Here is a 20743-nt window from a genome sequence, read left to right on the forward strand (position 1 = left end):
CCCTTTTTTGTCCAGCTTTCCTTTGTCAACAACAAATTGTCACTGTTTTTTGTGTTGAATATATGCTATATGGTAATTTATGGACCTTATAGGTATCTAGAGACATTTGCACATGCAGAATGTAGGCACCCTATATATAGAAATGAGCAAACCAGTGATATTTTAGGGAGCAGGCTAGCAGGCGGGGCCCATTACTTACATCACAGGAGCCTACACAATACAAAACACTGTTGATGTATGTAGGGTTTTTTAAAAATTTGTTTTTAATCTTATATTTTGGAAATGTACATCCAGGTTTTTTCCTTTAATTTTTTTTGGGGCCCCCAAGAGAGTGGGGCCCTAAGCTATAGCTTGTTTAGCTTATACGTAAATCCCTTTCTCAAGCCCAGCTCTCTCAAAGCAGGAATAAAAAGACGATCCTAGACAAAGCACACAGCCATGAGGTGACAGCAGCCACGAAATTACAAGACGCCTGCTTCTTGGGAGAAAAGCAATGACAAACCTAGACAGCATCTTAAAAAGCAGAGACATCACCTTGCCGACAAAGGTCCGTATAGTTAAAGCTATGGTTTTTCCAGTAGTGATGTATGGAAGTGAGAACTGAACCATAAAGAAGGCTGATGGCCGAAGAATTGATGCTTTTGAATTATGGTGCTGGAGGAGACTCTTGAGAGTCCCATGGACTGCAAGAAAATCAAACCTCTCCATTCTGAAGGAAATCAGCCCTGAGTGCTCACTGGAAGGACAGATCCTGAAGCTGAGACTCCAATACTTTGGCCACCTCATGAGAAGAGAAGACTCCCTGGAAAAGACCCTGATGTTGGGAAAGATGGAGGGCACAAGGAGAAGGGGACGACAGAGGACGAGATGGTTGGACAGTGTTATCAACGCTACCAGCATGAGTTTGACCAAACTGCGGGAGGCAGTGGAAGACAGGAGTCATAGCTGTCAACTTTTCCCTTTTCTTCCGAGGAATCCTATTCGGAATAAGGGAATTTCCCTTAAAAGGGGGGAATATTGACAGCTATGACAGGAGTGCCTGGTGTGCTCTGGTCCAGGGGGTCGCGAAGAGTCGGACACGACTAAACGACTAAACAACAACAGACGAGGCGCGCAGCTCTTGCACGAATTGCAGAAGCAGCTCCCGAGCTCAGGCCGGCAGCTGTGCAAAGCGGGACCTTCTCGAGGCAAACGTGGCCGCGAGGGGCGAGTGTTTTTCTCACATCCGTAAATAATAGTGATCTTGGCCACGCTCCCTACATTGGAGAAGCCGCCGAGGTCGGAGGGAGGCAGTCAGCCTTTGAGAGATAAACCCCTTCCGCCCCCTGGCCCGGCCCCGAAAGCGTCGGGCGCTGTTTCCGCGGGGACGCTGTGCAACTGCCGCACCGGTCCCCCAGCGACGCTGCTCTCCGGCTCTTCCTCCTGTCAGGCCGGCCGGGCCATGCCGTCGCGGATGCTCTTCCTCGGCGGCGCCGGCGCCTGCGGGGTGTGCGGGGCTTCGGCGGCCACCAGGCGGGTCCGGCTGCTCCTGCGGCAGGTGGCGGCCTCGGGAAGCGGCGGCGCCGGGAGCGTCCGCACCGGCCGGGCCCGGCTTCTGCACTCGACCGGCAAGGCCGAAGGTAACGGCGGGGTCGAGAGGGCGCCTTCCCGGGCCTCCGCCGCCGCCGCCGGCTGGGGCGCCAAGGTCACCCCCGGCCCCGCGGGGACTGGGAGCCGGGTCTTTGCCGGGTCCCCTCGTGGCGGCAGGCCCGGGGATCCGGAGGACCCCACAGGATCGGACTCTTCCCCACAAGGTTGAGACGGAAAAGGTTGCTGGAGCGACGGCATCCCTTGGTCCTCCGCTTCTGGTCTTCCTTCCCGTGGCTGAGTGAGCTTATGGGACTCACTGCCACGAGAAGAGTTCGGCCCGGGTGACTTCTGCTCCCAAAGGGTTTGTTTTTTTATTTTTAAAAAGGCCCTTTTGTGGGGTTGCTCTTCCAAGAGTTTTTCAGCCCTTCCAGTGGACACCGCTGCTTTCTCAAAAGCCACACACCTCTCTGCACCAGCATATTATTATTATTAATTGAATTTCTCTGGCCTTCCTTCCCCGTGGCTGAGTGAGCTTATGGGACTCACCGCCATGAAGAGTTCGGCCTGGGTGATTTCTGCCCCCCAAGGGTTTTTTTGTTTTTTAAAGGTCCTTTTATGGGGTTGCTCTTCCAAGAGTGCTTGAGCCCTTCCAGTGGAACTGCCGCTTTCTCAAAAGCCACACACCTCTCTGCGCCAGCAAATTATTATTATTATTATTATTATTATTATTATTATTATTTGAATTTATATACTGTCCGTGGGTCTCAGGGTGGTTCACAGAATAAAATCCTTAGGGGAGGAACAATCTACCTTCCTAACCTGCTTGCTGACTTCCTAGCAGCATCTTTGGAAACACGACATCCTTTTTTCTAAACCCTGTTTCCCCTTTAAGTCTTCTCTCATTCCAGTAGGAGCTATGCTTTACCTTTTTCCTTTAAATAATAATAATAATAATAATAATAATAATAATAATAATAATTGGAGTTGTTATTGACATGACTGGGCTCCTTCCGTTGAAATAAAGTAAACAAAAGCTACAAATTCTACAAGGAACTGGAAAAATAGGCCACATGTATAGGGATAAATAGGAAATAGGCCCCTGTCCCCCCACCCCTGAGACTGGCAGTAACAACCTTTCTCAACTGGTCCTGCTAGCTAGGGATGATGGGAGTTGTAGTTCAACAACATCTGGGGACCAGAAGTTGAGAAAGGCTGGGGATGAGCCTATATCTTCATCAATATCATTAGTTATTTAATTTATAGGCTGCTTTATATTTTTAAGGAAAAAACCCTCAGATGTGGTTTACAACACATTTACACTACTTAGTTTATGCTACTTTTATTAAACTGTTTATTGTGGATCTACAGTGGTGCCCCGCAAGACGAATGCCTCGCAAGACGGAAAACTCGCTAGACGAAAGAGTTTTCCGTTTTGGAGATGCTTCGCAAAACGAATCTCCTATGGGCTTGCTTCGCAAGACGAAAATGTCTTGCGAGTTCCTGCTGGTTTTTTTCCTTTCCCCCCCTTTTTCTAAGCCGCTTATCAGCTGATCCGATCAGCAGATAAGCCGCTAATAGCGCTAATCCGCTAATCCTTCAATGGGCTTGCTTCGCAAGACGAAAAAACCGCTAGACGAAGAGAATCACAGAACGGATTCTTTTCGTCTTGCGAGGCACCACTGTACTTTGGTGGGATTTCCTTCTAGCTGTGATTTTGCAGGTGGTACAAGAGGACCCTTGTTGTCCCTTCCAACTCTACAATTCTATGAGGTACACAGAATTGCAGCCTTGCTCTTAATTTCCCAGAATAAATTTACCGTACTTAGATGCTCCATATTTCAGTATAATATAAAAGCAAAATATATAATTCTGTACCACTTTTATTATTTTGGTTTGCAGATAATATAACTGTTTAACCTGTTATTCTAGTCTAGGTTTAACTCTCTAGTATATTTTAAATGTGGTCAGAAGTGACCCTGATTTTTAGTGGAACTTATTGCCACATACATGTGTTTTGGATGATATCTCAGCTTTGACTCTCCATCACATTTAATCTGATTAAAGTGTCCCTGTTTCTCTTTTGTCAATGTTCTAAGCTTCTATATGGGAACCTTTTCTACATGTTTAGCTCAGCTCTGTATGAAGTCTTTGATGCGTCTCCTTTTGACCGTCTGGCATGCTTTTCATTGTGCTTCTGCTGGGGTTGTGATCATAACATCTTGTTTGGAGAGTGGTGTGCCCATTTTTCACTCTCAGTATAAATTTCTTGTTGTCTCCCAGGCGCACTAAGGATTTCTGAGCTTTTCCTTATCTCTTGCTTTTTAAAAACCTGGTAACAAATATTTCCACAGCAAGATTTGTGTTTGTCACCCAGTTGCCCAACAGCATCAGTTTTGATCAAAGTCCTTTTAGTTAATTTTTTGCTGGTCATCCCCCCCACCAGCCCTGAAACTGACTCGCAGAAACTCAGATTCATTTCAGTTGCATTAAAAACATTATTAAAGAAAAATGATAACAGTTGACTTTAAAGAACATATTCAAAATGAGTAGTTAACCCTGGTGTTAAGAAGTAACTATTTTTGAAAGGAGAAATGAGTATACAACAATTTACAGCTGGCAGGCAGGAAAGATAATGAAATCCTAAAATTGTTGAAATGGGATATGTTTGCCCCAGGATCAAACAGAGATTTGTATAGCATCCTTCCATTTATCACTTGAGAATCTGATGATTGAGCCCTAAATATTCCCGCTCTCTTTAGCTTCACTATGGCCACATATGAATCCCAGAAGTGCTGAAAACAATAATGAAACTTGTATGTCCGTCTTCCATTACCCCATGTTGTTCTCAGCTGTAATGAGCTGTGATTGCCATGTGGTATTTCAGAGCCCCCTCCTTAATTTAGTGAAAAAAATAAATTTACTCTTACAGCTTTTGGGGTCTATTCTGCCCCTCTTGGAATGACTGAGAAAACCACACAGGGGGCTTGCTGCAAGTCAGTGCTATTGCAAAACGTATTTTAAATGTTTATTACCTGCTGTATCTACAGATGCTTAGCACAGAACTTGCTCTGCTCATTTAATATGAAAAAAAATCATATTTGGTCTATTTTCACAATAGGTAATAGGGTGTACTATACACACACAGTAGTTTAAAGTGGATATGAGGTGTGCATGCTTTTCATGTTCTCCACGTGGCATTCTCCTCATCAAAATGCCAACCCACAACCCTTCTCTCCCAATAAAATACAGATATTCTCATTCTGTGGATAACCCAGTAAGGGAAAACTAGCCACTTGTCATCTGTAGCTGAGGGTGGTGTGGATGCTTTTTAGTGCTTATTTTTTTTTTGGTGGGCAGTTTGTCATGTGTGTTTCATTGAGGATGCCCTGTTGCCACACACCCTACAGTGGTACCTCGGGTTAAGTACTTAATTCGTTCCGGAGGAGGTCTGTACTTAACCTGAAACTGTTCTTAACCTGAAGCACCACTTTAGCTAATGGGGCCTCCTGCTGCTGCCGCCGCGCCGCCGGAGCACGATTTCTGTTCTCATCCTGAAGCAAAGTTCTTAACCTGAAGCACTATTTCTGGGTTAGCGGAGTCTCTGTAACCTGAAGCGTATGTAACCCAAGGTACCACTGTATTTCGTTTTTCTCCTTACCTGATTGCAACTTAGCCATTGGGTTTTGGGTAGCCTACATCAGTGTTTTTCAACCACTGTTCTGCGGCACACTAGTGTGCCGCGAGATGTTGCCTGGTGTGCCGTGGGGAAAATTGAAAAATGTGAAAGATTTTTTTTTAAAAAAAATCAAATTTTCGCCCACTAGGCGGGCGCCGGACTGTGTCCACCCTATTTTCCATCCGTCCTGGGTGGGGATCAGATCGGATGGGATCGGATGAGAGCGGACAGGCGGTCCGCTCTCATCCGATTCCCCATAGAGAGCAGCGGGGCTCTGACATCTCCCTCTCCGCACACAGTACGGAGACGGAGCTGTCATTCGCCGGCTCAGCGGGGATCAGCAGATCAATCCCCGCTGAGCAGAGAACAGTCCGCAACGTTCGATTCCAGCCAGAATATCAGCTTTGTGTTCAGCCAAACAGGCCCAGGTTGCGCACTGAATAAAGTATTTTATAATTTTTCATATTTCTGTTTACTTACTATTTCATAATAAAGTAATTATAAAATACTTTCTTTGTGTTTATTTGATTCCTATTCAAGAGAATTACTTTATATATAGTCAATATAGGCACAGAGTTAATTTTTTTAACATTTTCTAATGGTGGTGTGCCTCGTGATTTTTTTCATGAAACAAGTGTGCCTTTGCCCAAAAAAGGTTGAAAAACACTGGCCTACGTGATGCTGAAGGCATCTCACACAGGGCCTCAAGCCCTTGGAACTGTCCCCCTCCCCCCGCATCTTGGAGTGGGCGCACTGAGTGGACCTTGCCCTGAAAGCAAGGCAGAGAGCTTAAAAGCTGTTTCCATGCTGGGAAATTCTTGTGTGCATTTAATCACACACTTTCAACTTGCCAGGATTCAGGTGTAATAATGATTAAAATAGATCAGTTTAAACTAGATTTCAGTGGGCATGACTAAGCCTGGATCCAACCCCACATCTTTAAATAAAATGTTAAGTATCACAACCTGAATGAATGACCTGTTTTTTTGTAGAATCTCTGCAAAGTGGCTGATGGAGCTATTCATTTACACGTGTCCTTTTTCTAAAGTTCTTGGGTTGCAAAGGCCAGGAGTTGAAGTGGAAGCTAGATTAAGGTTACCAGACGTCCCTGTTTCCTGGGGACAGTCCCTGGATTTACAAATCAGTCCCCATACAAAATCCATTGAAGTTGAAAAGTGTCCCCGGATTCATTGGAAAAAAATCTGGTAACCTAGATATACTGGTAAGCTAGATATACTAGGATTGTTACTCTGTACAAAGGTTTACTATTACAACTATTGACACAGAGAGCAAAGGCTATAACAAAGATTTTATGGTTAAAATGCCATCTTGGATCATGCCCTGCAGGAAGGTTCAGAAAATATTATGTGCCCTGAATGAGCAAACATCTTTCTCTTTGTGGGCTGTGTTAGATTTGTGATGATTGTATAGTTAGCAATCAGTGACAGTTCTCCCTTTTCTTTTCAGGTGATACTGTTACTATTGGAGATGTATCATACAAACTCAAAATTCCAAGAAATCCAGAACTTGTCCCAGTGAACTACAGTAAGAATATTCTTCTAATACCCAGCTGGTTAAACATATATGAATAATAGTAATTGTCAGGGGTTCAGGAGCAGAGACGCAGAGAAGGGAGGAAACAGAGAGTGAGGGGGAGGAATCCGAAGGGAAAATGAGTGATGATGACGACCCGAGATCTCCAAGCCTAAGCAGTGAGTCAGAGGACTCCCAAAAGGGAGCCCCAGTGAGCAGAGCAAGGGGGGGATCCGGGGGGACACCCCAGGAGGAAGGGAACAGAGGAGATTCAGAGAATAGCAGCTGGAAGTCGGGACCCACGCTCATAACTGAGAGCGGCAGCAGCTGGAAGTCGGGACCCATGCTCAAGACTGAGAGCAGCAGGGAGGAAGGTAGCCAGGCATCGGGTTCCGGAGGCGGTCAGCAGGAGGGAGGGCACGAGTCAGGGGTGGTCACGCCCTCCTCAGAGAGCGAGGCGACGGTTAAGAGGAAGGCAGGGAGTTGGGCGCGCGCGCCAAGTTCAAATGCAGAGGAGACTGGCGCAGCAAGCAGCCCGGAGAGGGAGCCGGGTCCCAAAGCCCGCCGAAAGGAGGAGGAAGGAAGTGGGGGGTCTTCAGCGTCAGAGGAGTCTAGGAGGGAGGAGACTAGGAGGAGCAGTGGGACCCAGAGACGCAGGGAGAGACGTAGGAGGTGGAGCAAGGCTAGGGTATTAAGCTGGTGCGCAGGAGGCGGAGAGTCAGACGAGACTTCGTCGACCTAGAATGGAAGGTGTAGAGCTGCACGCTGCAGTTCGGAAATGAAACTTGTAACACAATAAAGACTCTTATAAAGTGAACGTTGGCGAGCGTGGTCCTGTGTGAGCTGGGACCGGGTGGCAGCTCTGACAGTAATGATTTTAAAAATTAATTTCACCCCACCCTTCTCCCTGACCGTCTCAAGGCAGCTTACAGATAAGAACAAGATTCGCTAAAAATATATTAAAAAATCATTAAAAACAATCTGTAATAGAATTTTTTAAAGCTTTTTGATGTTATTCTGTGAATTTATATCAGAAGCCAGCTTGGCAGGATTTGACTAGAAGGCAGCCTGCAAATAGTTAAATAAATATTAGAAGAGTCTGATGGACTCTTCAGGATGGAGAGAAGGTGGAGGAAAGATAAAAGGAAATGCGAGATGGAGAAAATCTGGGAAGATAAAAAATTTTTAGTTGCCTTCGTTAGTAATGATTAATTACTTTATGTTAACCTGAGCACTAGTAAAATAAAACTATAAAATCAACTAAACATATTTGCCAATTCCTACCTACAAGCCTTTCTGTGCTCTTGTTACTTCATATAAAGGAAATAGTGAACTTTTGCAGGAGCTGGTTATAGTATTGAAAAGTGCATTTGAGTGGGTCTGTGGCCCTGAGGCTTTGGGGGTATTCTTATATGCATTTATGTTCTGTTCCTATCTGACAGGTTGTTTTGCATTCTTGAGTTTTCTTTCCATTTTAGGTGTCTCTTAAATCTGATCCAATTTCTTTTCTTCAAACCGTAACTAAAAATAGAGCTAGCTAAATTTATTAATGTAAAATGTACCAGGAGCGTGGAGTTGCAAGCTTCTAAGTCTGGCTGTGATCACACATCATGTTAAGCCGTACTTAATGGTTCATTATGGTTTAATGTGAACAAGCCCCCTGCCCCCTGCTGAGAAGTCCCGGCTTCTGGCTACACCATGCTAAGAACAGCCAGATCATATAGAATCATATAACTGTAGAGCTGGAAGGGACCACAAGGGTCATCTAGTCCAACCCCCTGCAATGCAGGAATAGGCATCTGTCCCGTACGGGGATTGAACCTGCAACCTTGGCATTATCAGCACCATGCTCTAACCAACTGAGATGTGCAGGGTAGATGTGCTCCAGGGGAGCCCAGGGGTGCCACACCAGCGTTTAAAGCTGTTTCCAAATCCCTGTTCTGCGTTATCCGTGCCTAAGCCTGGCAAAGGAAGCTCACACATAAGAGAGAAGGAGCCATGTGGAGAACAGAATAAAGGCAGCCTTCTCCAGGGACTACAGCACCTTCCATAGCCCAGGGGAGCCAACATAGTGCCCTTCAGAGGTGATTTAACTCCAGCTCCCACCAGCCTTAGCCAGCTTGGCCAGCAGTCAGGAATGATGGGAACTGTAGCCCAAACTCTGGAGCCGCCACATTGGCTATTTCTGCAAAAGCTCAATGGCCATTCCTGAGAAGACACTCTCTTGTATTTGTCTCATTTGTAGCCCCAAGAAGGTAAAAGAGCTGCCTTTGTGTTACTCTTATTTTACCTTCCTAAGTATCTTGGCAGAAATGATGTGCTAAAGTCTACCCAGGGACTTTCAGCGATGAGCAGAGATTACTTATTTGTTTGTTTAGTTGCCTAACACAGGCCAGTCTTGAGACGCCTTAATGTTTAATCAAATGTCCAGCCGGAGGAAAATCTTAACCTAGCTCACCCGCTGCCTCGCCTTTAAACCCAAGACTCTGGATGGCACTTCCTTTTATTAATTTAACTGGACTCTATCAGTCCATTTTATTCATCCCAAACACTGTCAGTTGCATTGGTTTGAACTTTAATAGATCTGAAATGTTTGCACTCTGAAAAAAAAGGACCTCTCAGCAGTGAGGCTAGAAAGATAAATTCAGAAATTGAAGAGCAGTATCAAAACTATTAAAGGTGCTTTGTAATTTAAAAATATTGGTTTGTAAATTCTTAATTTAGACCAAAGTCCACGCCTTTCTCATTCAGTTTCAGACTCTGTGGCTCAATCTGTAATCCAGCATTTAAGATGGATCATGCAAAAAGACCTTTTGGGCCAAGACGTCTTTCTCATAGGACCACCTGGGCCTCTTCGGCGATCGATTGCCATGCAGTACTTGGTAAGTTTGGGGAGAGAGACTTAATTTTCATTTGGAAACTGGAGTGGACATTAGTAATTAGGTTTCAGTGTAGTAATGTTTAGCAGTCTAAGAGACATGTAGCCTGGGAGAGTATCTTTTTGGATTTCTGGCAGAAGGCCCTGTAAATTGTCCACCCCAGTGTGCAGAGAGTATGTTTGGTAATCAAGGATTGTTTAGAGTTACATCCCAATTTTGAAGCCTTTGAATCAAACCAAGAACACACTACAGTTGAGTTTCTAGACTGGTGACTAGGAGTGGCTGCTGGGACCATATAACACCAGTCCTAAAGGATCTTCATTGGCTCCTAGTGCATTTCCGAGCACAATTCAAAGCCTTGGTGCTGACCTTTAAATCCCTAAACCGCCTTGGCCCAGTATACCCGAAGGAGTGTCTCCACCCCCATCGCTCAGCCCAGACACTGAGGTCCAGCTCTGAGGGCCTTCTGGCGGTTCCCTCTTTGCGAGAAGCAAAGTTACAAGGAACCAGGCAGAGGGCCTTCTCGGAAGTGGCACCCGCCCTGTGGAATGCCCTCCCATCAGATGTCAAGGAAATAAACAACTACCTGACTTTTAGAAGACATCTGAATGCAGCCCTGTATTGAGAATTTTTTTTAAAAAATTATATGTGCTGTAAGCTGCCCAGAGTGGCTGGGGAAAGCCAGCCAGATGGGCTGGGTATAAAACAACAACAGCAACTATTATTATTATTATTATTATTATTATTATTATTGGCTGGTTGTTTTCTCATTGTTTGTTGCCTCAAACATTTGGTATACTTATTTTATTGGCATAGTCAAACTGGTGTTTAGACCCGGTTTTGGCACAGAAACCACTTTAGTCACCCTGTATGGTGACCTTTGTCAGGAGAGAGACAGGGGAAACATGTCCTTGTTAATTCTCCTCGACCTTTCAGTGGCCTTTGATACCATTGACCATGGTATCCTACTGGAGCGGCTGTCTGAGTTGGGGGGTGGCATTGCTTTGCTGTGGTTCAGTCCAGATAAGACTGAGGCACTGGGTGGTTCCCTAGACCAGAAGGCTGGGAGGTTGCCTGCTCTTGATGGGCTTACACTCCCTCTGAGGGAGCAGGTACGTAGCTTGGAAATATTCAGGATCCTTTGCTGTTACTTGAGGCTCCGGTGGCCTCAGTGGCGTGGAGTGCCTTCCATCAGCATTGACTGGTAGCCCAGCTGCACCCCTACCTGAGCAGCAATAGCTTAACTTTTGTTGTCTATGTCTGTTACTGCAATTACTTGAAGTCTTTGAAGACTTGATTCTTTTAAGGGAGCTTTTAGGTTTTTAAGAGCCTTTTTAACAATCTTTTTAAAGAATTGTTTTAATTTATTTTGACTGCCGCAGACCAACACGGCTACCTACTTGAATCTATTACTGCAGTGCATTACTTTGCATTGTGTTCCAACATTTATATTATATGAATGGCACATATTCAGGAAATGCGCTGTGATAATAATAATAATAATAATAATAATAATAATAATAATAATAATAATAATAATTATTTATTATTTGTACCCCGCCCATCTGGCTGGGTTTCCCCAGCCACTCTGGGCGGCTTCCACAGAAACCAAAAAACACTAAAATATCATACATTAAAAGCTTCCCTGAATAGGGCCGCCTTAAGATGTCTTCTGAATGTCAGGTAGTTGTCCATCACCTTGACATCCAATGGGAGGGCATTCCACAGGGCGGGCGCCACCACCGAAAAGGCCCTCTGCCTCCAGCTCACAATACATTTCATGAGCAACCATTAGTGCTAGACAAACACATTTTCACTAATATGTACCCAAAGGAATACAACACAAGTGAAACAAAGTTTTCAACAATACTATTAATGACGCTGAAGTAATAGCAATGTTGTTTATATGTTTATGATTATTGCTCTCTGTCATACTATGAGTCACACTGATGGAACATACTGCAAGATCTTTTTTACCTCGGTGTGTCTCTCTTATCTCTCCTTTTAGCTGGCCTCCTTATTTGTTTTGATACATCCAAGTGATTTAAAGCTGAAAGTTTCAGAAATGTTCATAAGGAGGTGGCCTGCAACCATGCTGATTGAGGGAGAGCACTAAACTGGGCCTCAAGAGATGGTGTTGCTCTTTAGTTTTATTCCATTTAGTGATGTGTCGCTGCCTCTGTTGGATAATTTGCTGTGATGCTGTGCTGATTGTAATCTATATGTTTTCAAATATTGTGCTGTGTCCTACAGGAGTTGACCAAGCGAGAAGTGGAGTACATTGCACTCTCCAGGGACACAACAGAAACAGATCTCAAACAGCGGAGAGAGATCCGAGCTGGGACTGCTTACTACATTGATCAGGTGAGTACTTATAATCGCCACGGGTCTTTATTGTCAATTTGCTGAGAACTGATGATTTCTGGGCAAGGTTCTTGAGAGCGTGGTTGCCAACCAGATCCAGGTACTCTTGAGGAGTCAGATTTCCTAGATCCATTTCAGCCAGAATTCAAGCCTGGTTTTGATATTGAAACTTCCTTGGTCGCCATGCATGATGACTTGTGTTGAGAGAGAGAGAGACAGGGAGAGTGTGACTCCATGGATCCTACTTGATCTCTTGGTACCTTTTGATACTGTTGGCGATAGTAACCTTTTGTTTGAGTTTAGGTATTGGGGGCACTGTGCTGTAGGGGTTTCATTCCTGCTTGAATTGATGGCTCCAGAATGTGGTTCCTGGAGGAGCAATACTTGGCTCTGGGGATTCTCCAGTGTGGGTTCCCACAGGAGTCAGCTCTGCCCCTGCTCCATGCTGTGTAACATCTACATGAAACTGCTGAGTGGGATCATAGAGTTTTGTAGAGCATTGGCACCACTACAGTGACACACAGCTGCATTTCTCCTTTTACATTTTGAATTAGCTCTTGGTTGTGATAATAGACTAGATCAGGGCCAATAAACTGAAGCTTAATCTAGTCAACACTGAGATGCTGTGGTGGGTGGTTCCTCTGGCATATTTGTGTGGTCCCTACTGTAGAAGGGGCCATTCTCCCTTGGAAGGAGTGAGGGGGGCGGCGATTCTCCTGGATCCATTGCAGTCCCTTAGAGCACAGGTGGCCTTGATGCCACAATGTTCCATCCTTTCATTTAGGCTGGTGGCCCAACTGCAACTCTATCTCTACAGGAAGAACTTGGCTATAGTAGTATATGCTGTAAGTAAAGGTAGGGCCCCCAATTTTTGCAATTCACATTCTCCCCTGAAAGTTGACAGATATTCCACCCCTGTTTTCACAGGGGAATATGGTCCTGCAAATGTGTGCAGTGGGAAATATTCAGCCTAGCTTTCGTTTTGTGAACTCCTATTCAGCTGTTTTTGCTTCTGAAGCTGATTTTGTTTTGATGGGCAGTGTGCCGTACGAGCAGCCACCGAAGGCAGAATCTTGGTTCTGGAAGGCTTGGAGAAGGCCGAGCGGAATGTCTTACCTGTCTTGAACAATTTACTGGAGAACCGGGAGATGCAACTTGAAGATGGCCGTTTTCTCATGTCAGCAGAACGTTATGACAAACTGCTGAAGGTATTGGGTTGTTACATCAATATTAGATCCCAAACAACATTAAATCTAAAATAAAAGTTGCTGGAGAAGCTTTGATCTCTAGAAGGCTTATTCTTTATATGGTTTATTTTATATTCACTCCTTCCCTGCTAGATCTCTCAAGTAACATTTTACTGCATGGAACTCTTTCTTTCTTCGTTATATTTCTATGTCTGCCCTTAAATACTACAATATCTATCTAACACATGCTTCTCATAGTGGGGAGGTCGGTGCACCATAGGAATCCTGTACTGCCCCTATTGCCCAACTTCCAGAACTTGCACTTGGAAAATTGGGTCTTCCTAATAGGAAGGTTGGTTAAAACTAAGGACTTATTAAAAATCACTGCAACCTATCTCCCCACCCAAACGATCTGGGTTGCTGTGCATAAGAGAAACCTGGTGGACAAGCAGTGGCAAGAGTAGGCGCAGCTACCATGCCCAGTCATGTCTCTGTTACACGTGCAGGTCAATTCCTTGATCGAGTCATGGATGGCTCTGGTCTTACGAATCATTGACCTGGCATTGCCATGTACTGACATTTCCCCCCTCCTCTTTTTAAAGGAAGATTTAAAAAAAAAAACTGTTTTCAGGGTTAAGGCTCACTGTGAAAGCACAGGGAACATGCATTCAGATCACTAATGTGTGAAGTGACTCTTAAAATCCTAAAATCAATATACAGTTTTGTTAATACTGGCATTTGTATTGAAGCTGATGGAGTGAGAGCTCTATGTCTTCCAGATCTATAAGCCATTTGTTGTCCAGTTCAAACAGCTCTTCATTAGGTACTCTGAATAGTTGGTCTTTTTTCTGAAGTGGTTGCAGAATTCTAATTATAGGCTTAATTTATTCAGGAGCATAATAAATCAGAATTGGATGCATGGAAGATTGTTAGAGTCAGCGAAAACTTCAGAGTCATTGCCCTGGGCCTTCCCGTCCCCCGATATTTGGGTAACCCATTAGACCCACCTCTGCGATCTAGATTTCAAGCAAGAGATGTTTATTATCTACCGTTTAAGGTAAGTAATGTTGCAGGTGTCTGGGGTTGTACACAAAGTACAGTTGAATGATGCTTTAATGTGTGCATTTACATGGGAGTCAAAGGTGTTCTAAAGGAGGAAAATGAAATGACGGAGAAGCTCAATGCATTATTTGCATTTGTTTTTCCACTGTGGAAGGGCAGATGCCTATCTCTTTACTCACTTTATCAGGAAGTGAGTGAGGAACTGAGGCAACTAGTAGTGACAAGAGCTGATGTTTTATGCCATGTTGACAAATTAAAAATGAAGGCTTCACCAGCTCTAGATGGCATCTACACAGGAGCTCTTTAAGAACTCAAAATTAGAATTGCTAATCATCTAGCAAAAACAACCCACAGTTGGGGAGTAGGGATCCTGGAGATTACAGGACAGTTAGCGTAACATCTATTCCAGGAAAACTGGTGGGAAGCATGATTAAAGATAAAATTACCAAGCATACTGATGTTGTCTTGTTGAAGAGGAGCTGGCATAGCTTCTGCAAAGGAAAGTCCAGTCTACTTAACCTTTTAGAATTCTTTGAGTGCATCAATAAGCATGTAGGGAGGGATGATGCAGTAGACTGTGTGTGTTCGACTTTTTGAAAAGCTGTTGCAAAGCCCACCACCAAAGACTTCTGAGCAAGCTTGGCAGTCATGGAACAAGTTATCTTATGGCTATGCAAGTGGTTAAAGTTCAGGAAGCGCAGAGCATGAATAAATGTCATAATGGAATAATGTAGGCTCCCCAAAGGATCTGTATTGGAACTGGTGCTTTTTATATTCTTCACAAATGATCTGGCGTTAGTGGTGAGCAGGACAGAGGCCAAGTTTCCTGATGACACAAAATTGTTCAGAATATAAAAACGAAAAGGACGGTGAGGAGCTCCAAAAGGATCTCCAAACTGGCTGAATAGAAGTTAAAATGGCAAACACCATGTAATGTAAGCAAGTGTAAAGTGGTGTGCATTGCAACATAACATCTGACGTTGACGGACCAGGAACGAGAACTTGGGTGGAGAGCTTGATGAAGATGTCATCCTGCACCCTGGTGGACAGAGTGCTGTTGCTTGAGTAAATGGCCTGATAGGTGATACTGTCTTCTGTTTTAGGACCATCTTTCACAGTTATATTGTATTGGACCTAACGTTTCAACTGAGAGGTAAATATATGCATTACAGCTATGCATAAATGTTCTTAGAATTTAGTTTTCTTATCTAATGGCTTCCCTCGTAGAATATTAGAGTTGTTGTGATATGACCAAATGAATTGGGTGAGATAATCTAGACATGATATACAAAGGTTCAGATTTTTATTAGGCCTCCTAACAGATTTCATGGCTAATCTACTTTAGGTAATGGTGGTACAAAATTCGGGTACGTCTATCTTCCAACCAAACTCACGTCTTTAGGATGGGGTGAGCAAGAATCCTCTGTGAATAAACCTAAATGAGCTCCTTGATGAACTTTCACTTCATGACAGAGGTCCTGTAGTTTGTTTAAACTATAGTTAATGAGGAAAAAGTCAGAAACAACTGAGCAACTGTGATTTCAGATCTGCCTGAAACCATAGTTTAAACCACAGTTCCCCAAGTTCAGAAATTATTGTGGAAATGTTCAGGGAGGCAGGAGAGGATATATTGTTCATTAATATCCTTCCTAACTTGCGCTAGCAAGTTCTATAACTTAGCAAAGTTTTACATTCCCATTTTAAACATACAGCAGATAGCTGGTTGAAGGCTTGTTTAAGCCTCTCAATATTAGATTCCTGGTAAGTTCCCTTGCATCCCTCTTAAAAGAATAAACACGCCACAATATTGTGTAAAGTATATAAAAGTTTACTCACATCATCAGTTCACAGTTGGATCCCTGAAGGCAGACTTAGTTACAAAGTATAAACATGTGGATCTATCCCATATGGAGATAGTCCCTGTGTTCTCTGTTGGCTGAGAGCCAACATATTATTATTATTATTATTATTATTATTATTATTATTATTATTATTATTATTATTATTATTTATACCCCGCCCTCCCCAGCCAAGGCCAGGCTAACAAGCAATAATAAAAACAAGTTGAATGAATACAACTAGAGCAATTCTAGCTAAAAGCTGCTGCTCCAACAACGGAGGAAGTCAAAAAAGAGTGTGGCAGCAATCCTTGTCCTTTTGTTACCTGGAGAAGTAAGGTCACACCCACCTCTAGTCACATGCAAAGGAAGGATGTTCCAGCCAGGAGGAAACAGGAAGCTTTCAAATGGCTGGACCAAACATTCCCTCGGAATGCTTCTCTAGGAAAACAAGAAATGTTGTGTTTGACTGCTCTTAGTGGATTATATCCCACAATTATGGGGAATTGCACTCAGTTTAAAATTGGAAGCAGGGGCTTCTGATCTCTTCCTTAGTGTGCAAAACAGGAGATACTGGGCATGCACAAAATGGAGACCTGCAGCTTGTTCATGTAAGTGGTCCTGTGAAGTCTGAATGGGGCCAATGTGAGATTAAAGACACTTGTACCTTTTTTGTTTTGATTGCTTGTTTCCTTTTTTAGAATTTGTGGATAAATAAGCTGAATGGGCCAGGGATGGGAAATAGAACATCTTAAATTTCAGCAATGATCTCTTGCTCTGTTAGAAACGTGCCTTAAAAACAACAACTGTGGCTTTCAGGATCAAACACTCTGTGCTGGATCCCATGTTGTGTGTGAACATGCCATGTACACAGGATGGATATATGCCTTCCTGTTTACACTCCTGATATTATGGTTGTAGCAACTGTTAGCCTTACTTTAGTTAGCATTTTGAATTTAAGATTAAAATTTACCTAGATGGGTTTCCGTCAGTATATTCTAAAACTTTAGGGATGCCATATTTTGAAGAGCAAAAAAGAAGATCCATTTGTCATCTTCTACTTTTAACTATGGATCACTATGACGACACTCATTTTACATACCCATGAAAAAGAGGACATGTCCTGGAAAAAGAGGACGTATGGCAACCGTATGAAAGAAGCTAGTACTCTAATTAAAGCGGAACTAAAGAAAGTGGCCTCTATTGCAATATCATATAGAAGATTGCTCTATTTAACAATGATTTTAAGATGTTATCCATATTGGCGGCTAGATTAAGCAAATTTATTGCTAAATAATTTGATGCAGATTAAACTGGATTTATCCTGAATTTCAACTTGAGAGTATATTAAAAGGTTCATAAATAGTATTAATGCTATCTATATTCTGAAACAAGGGTCTAGCTTTTTTTTAGATCCCAAAAAGGCATTTGATAGGCTTGAGTGACCTTATCTAGCACAGCCTTTACAAACATTTGGAAGTGGATATGTTTCTTTAATATGAATTAAAGCTTCCTGGGTGGGCATGATAGCATCAGTTAAAATGACGATTTTACCGTTTTTAATTCTTTTTGTTTCAAACCCTGCCTATAAGTATTTCAGCAAAGGACCTAAGGAAATGGCAAAAAATGATTGTAAGCGTTACTCATCAAGGCAAGAGACCTAGACTACGATTAGCTGTATTGTCCTAACCTTCCCAGAGAGGAGCTATTGGTTTAACATATCTGCAAAGATATCATGATGCGGTCTATATACAAAATGCCATTACAAGCAGCGGCCACTATAGGCACATCCGATATGTGTGAACCATGCACATGTGCCTTGTGCCGAACCCAGAAGTGACCCAAAAGCATCACAAAAATGTCACCAAAAGGGGTGGAACAGGGTGTTTGCAGGCTTTTTCAATGGTGTTTCAACCCCCACATAAGTTGGGAGTTGCCTATACAGTGGTACCCCGCAAGACGAACGCCTCGGAAGACAAAAAACTCGCTAGACGAAGGAGTTTTTCGTTTTCTTAGCCGCTTCACAAGACGCATTTCCCTATGGGCTTGCTTCGCAAAACGAAGCTTGCCCCGCAAGCTCCGGGGATAGCGGGGAAGCGCAGTGCGAATTAATTTCGTCTTGCGAGGCACCACTGTAGTATGATCAACAATGTGAAAAGGGAATATTTGGATACAATCAGAGTTTGATAAATTTGAGCACAGAATACCAGGTAACCCATTTTTTATTCATAACATAAACTGTCCAAGAAATTATAACAAGCCCATTTTGCAAAAGCATAATTAAAGATGGGCGATCCTGGATATCAAAATGAGCACCTCCAGTATCACAGCTGACTCCCTTCGTATTGCAGCCCTCCTTCCACACATCTGATTGGAAGCTGTTGGATATCGACTGGAAAGAAAGAGGCTTTTATAGATTGATTCACTTTTAAGAAAGCGATATTTCTCTCACAGCAGGGCAAATCATGGAAAGAATGGAAGGGTGTAATATGAATTGGCTATTGATCTTTCAGGTAAAACACTTTATCTCAAACTCAACAGTTAAATCTCAGGCAATGAGACCATTATCACCATTTGAAAATCTGATTTTGAATCCCCCCCAATTATCAATTTTAAGGTGAATTAAGGCTATGTATAGTGCCCATATAACCAAGCTAATCAATGATGGAGCTATTTCAGAGCCATTCTTATTAAACTGGGACACAAGGCACAGATACTCTTTTGTCATCACTGCTGTTTGGATATTGAACCATTTGCCATTGCAATTAGATTTGGTGAAGGAACCAACAGGGTTAAGTTGGTAAAAAAATATATGAATCTTTTACGAAAAATATTATTTTTCTTTTAAAAAGTGTTTTATTTAGAAGTATTGTTTGTCTAACATTTTCTGCCTTTGGTTTTTCTTTCTAGAATTTCTAAACTTTTGTCATTTGCAACTACTTTTTGCACCCAAGAATCCTCCGCCCTGGGTCTCCCTGATTTTCCTCTGGACACGTTAGCATCTGCTGTGCAGATTCTGGTAGGTCCTTGCAAATAAATAATGGATACTGAGATGGAGATTCCTTATCTGGAGTTTAGGGGAAGCATTCAGGTATTAAGGATAAAGAAACTGCTTTTACAGTGTAGCTAGGGAAAAAAAAGAGAAAATAGCAAATTGCTGCAGTGAAGGCTTATTTTCTTTCCTAACATAGTTGTCATCTGTAACTGAAATCAGTTTTGTATTGATGAATAGTTTGTTTAAATGTTAGGGTTCATTATTGTTTCACAGGATGGTGTACCATTTTAAAAGCCAGGGTGCATATCCTGACCTAGTTTTTACAGCTGTGTAGCAGTGTAGCAGGTGCTGATAAGTCACTGTAATTAGCTGTGTCAGCAATTGTGAATGGTATATAATGCGCTGTATGTACCTTACTCTGTCTCCTTGTGGATGGATAGGTGATGATTATAGACACTATGTAAGGTGTATGTTAGAGGAGTTTTGTTATTAAATCTTGCAAAGATCTCTTTACGTCTCTTCAGTGATTCCGTCTGTGTGGTCTACTCTGCACACACTCTGCGGCATGTTTCAAATGCCCAATAGCACCATGTCAAATCTTGGCCAATGAACTAATGTTTTTTGGATCCCCCAGTCAAGGCTCAAATTTGCCCAGCAGCAATCCTGCAGAACAGAATAAAGCTCAACCAGTAAAGCCACAGATTCAAGACTGTAGCTGAAAGGAACCACTTGGGTTACTATTGAACAAAACTGCACGACACTTTGAGAGATTATGGAATTTATAGGAAATAAAACCTCTTTAAGCTCCCTCTTGTATTAGGTTAATCAAATTCATAGTTACTAATCCAAGGCAGAAGACTAGCCCTTGTGGTCTTCAGTTGCACAAGGCTTGCAAATGACAAGTCTTGCTGAAGCAGAGCCAGCTTGGCTTTGCTGTCTTGTCTCACAAATATTTTAAAATTCTTTGAGAAGGTGAACTAGAATATTGATAGAGCTGATCCGGTTAACAGAGTGGACTTGGGCTTCCAAAAAGCTTTTGACAAGGTACTTCACTGTAGACTCCTGAGATCACTTCCCAGGCGTGGACCCAGAGGAGAATTCCTCCTGTGGATCTAGAGTTGGCTACGTAGCAGGAAGCAGAGAGTAGTAATAATTTAGAGGCAACCTTTGTCCTTTTGCTTCAGACAGTCAACCATCTTCAGCTGGCCCTGCCTGTGGCCTTGAGGAAATCCTGCTTTTTTGCTTGGGTTTCTCTAATTTCAGAGCTATCTTTTGGAGTCTAGTAGAACCTAGGAACCTCAGAAAATTGAGCTTGCCAAATAAATCTTGAAATACTGATGAATGGCACTCACTTGCCCGTTTCTCACAAAATGTTGGCACCAATGTTTCTTTCAGGTTTAGCACAATAGTGATTCTATGTTCACTTTTTCTGTTCTCTCTCTCTCTCCCCTCCCAGAACTGCTTGCCTATGATGTCAATCCAGCATATAATCATGTGGCTTTATCCATATAATGTTCTTTTGGGGAGGGAAGGCAAGACAGCCGTAGAAGATGCCTTAAAGGTAAGCGTTCACTCTTTCCCTACAAATTATTCTGGCATAGGTAGCAGCCACACTTTACAGTTCTCTGGAATAAAATAAT

At 43.0% G+C, this 20743-nt stretch overlaps 1 protein-coding gene across 3 annotated transcripts in view; it reads left to right on the forward strand.

Annotated features, from left to right (window-relative positions):
- The first annotated feature begins 1426 nt into the window (after window positions 1–1426).
- VWA8 (von Willebrand factor A domain containing 8) overlaps window positions 1427–20743 on the forward strand; it is a 96412-nt gene continuing 77095 nt past the window's right edge. For all 3 annotated transcript variants that reach the window (XM_082234155.1, XM_082234156.1, XM_082234157.1), the window contains exons 1-9: window positions 1427–1619; window positions 6713–6790; window positions 9530–9660; window positions 11911–12021; window positions 13062–13229; window positions 14101–14265; window positions 15374–15423; window positions 19019–19127; window positions 20560–20664. In XM_082234155.1, coding sequence (XP_082090281.1) covers window positions 1442–1619; window positions 6713–6790; window positions 9530–9660; window positions 11911–12021; window positions 13062–13229; window positions 14101–14265; window positions 15374–15423; window positions 19019–19127; window positions 20560–20664 — 1095 coding nt within the window. In that variant the 5' untranslated portion in view covers window positions 1427–1441. The remainder of the gene's footprint in view (window positions 1620–6712; window positions 6791–9529; window positions 9661–11910; window positions 12022–13061; window positions 13230–14100; window positions 14266–15373; window positions 15424–19018; window positions 19128–20559; window positions 20665–20743) is intronic.

This window comes from Podarcis vaucheri (genome assembly GCF_965113315.1).
Source record: "Podarcis vaucheri genome assembly, chromosome: 8".
Lineage (NCBI taxonomy): Eukaryota > Metazoa > Chordata > Lepidosauria > Squamata > Lacertidae > Podarcis > Podarcis vaucheri.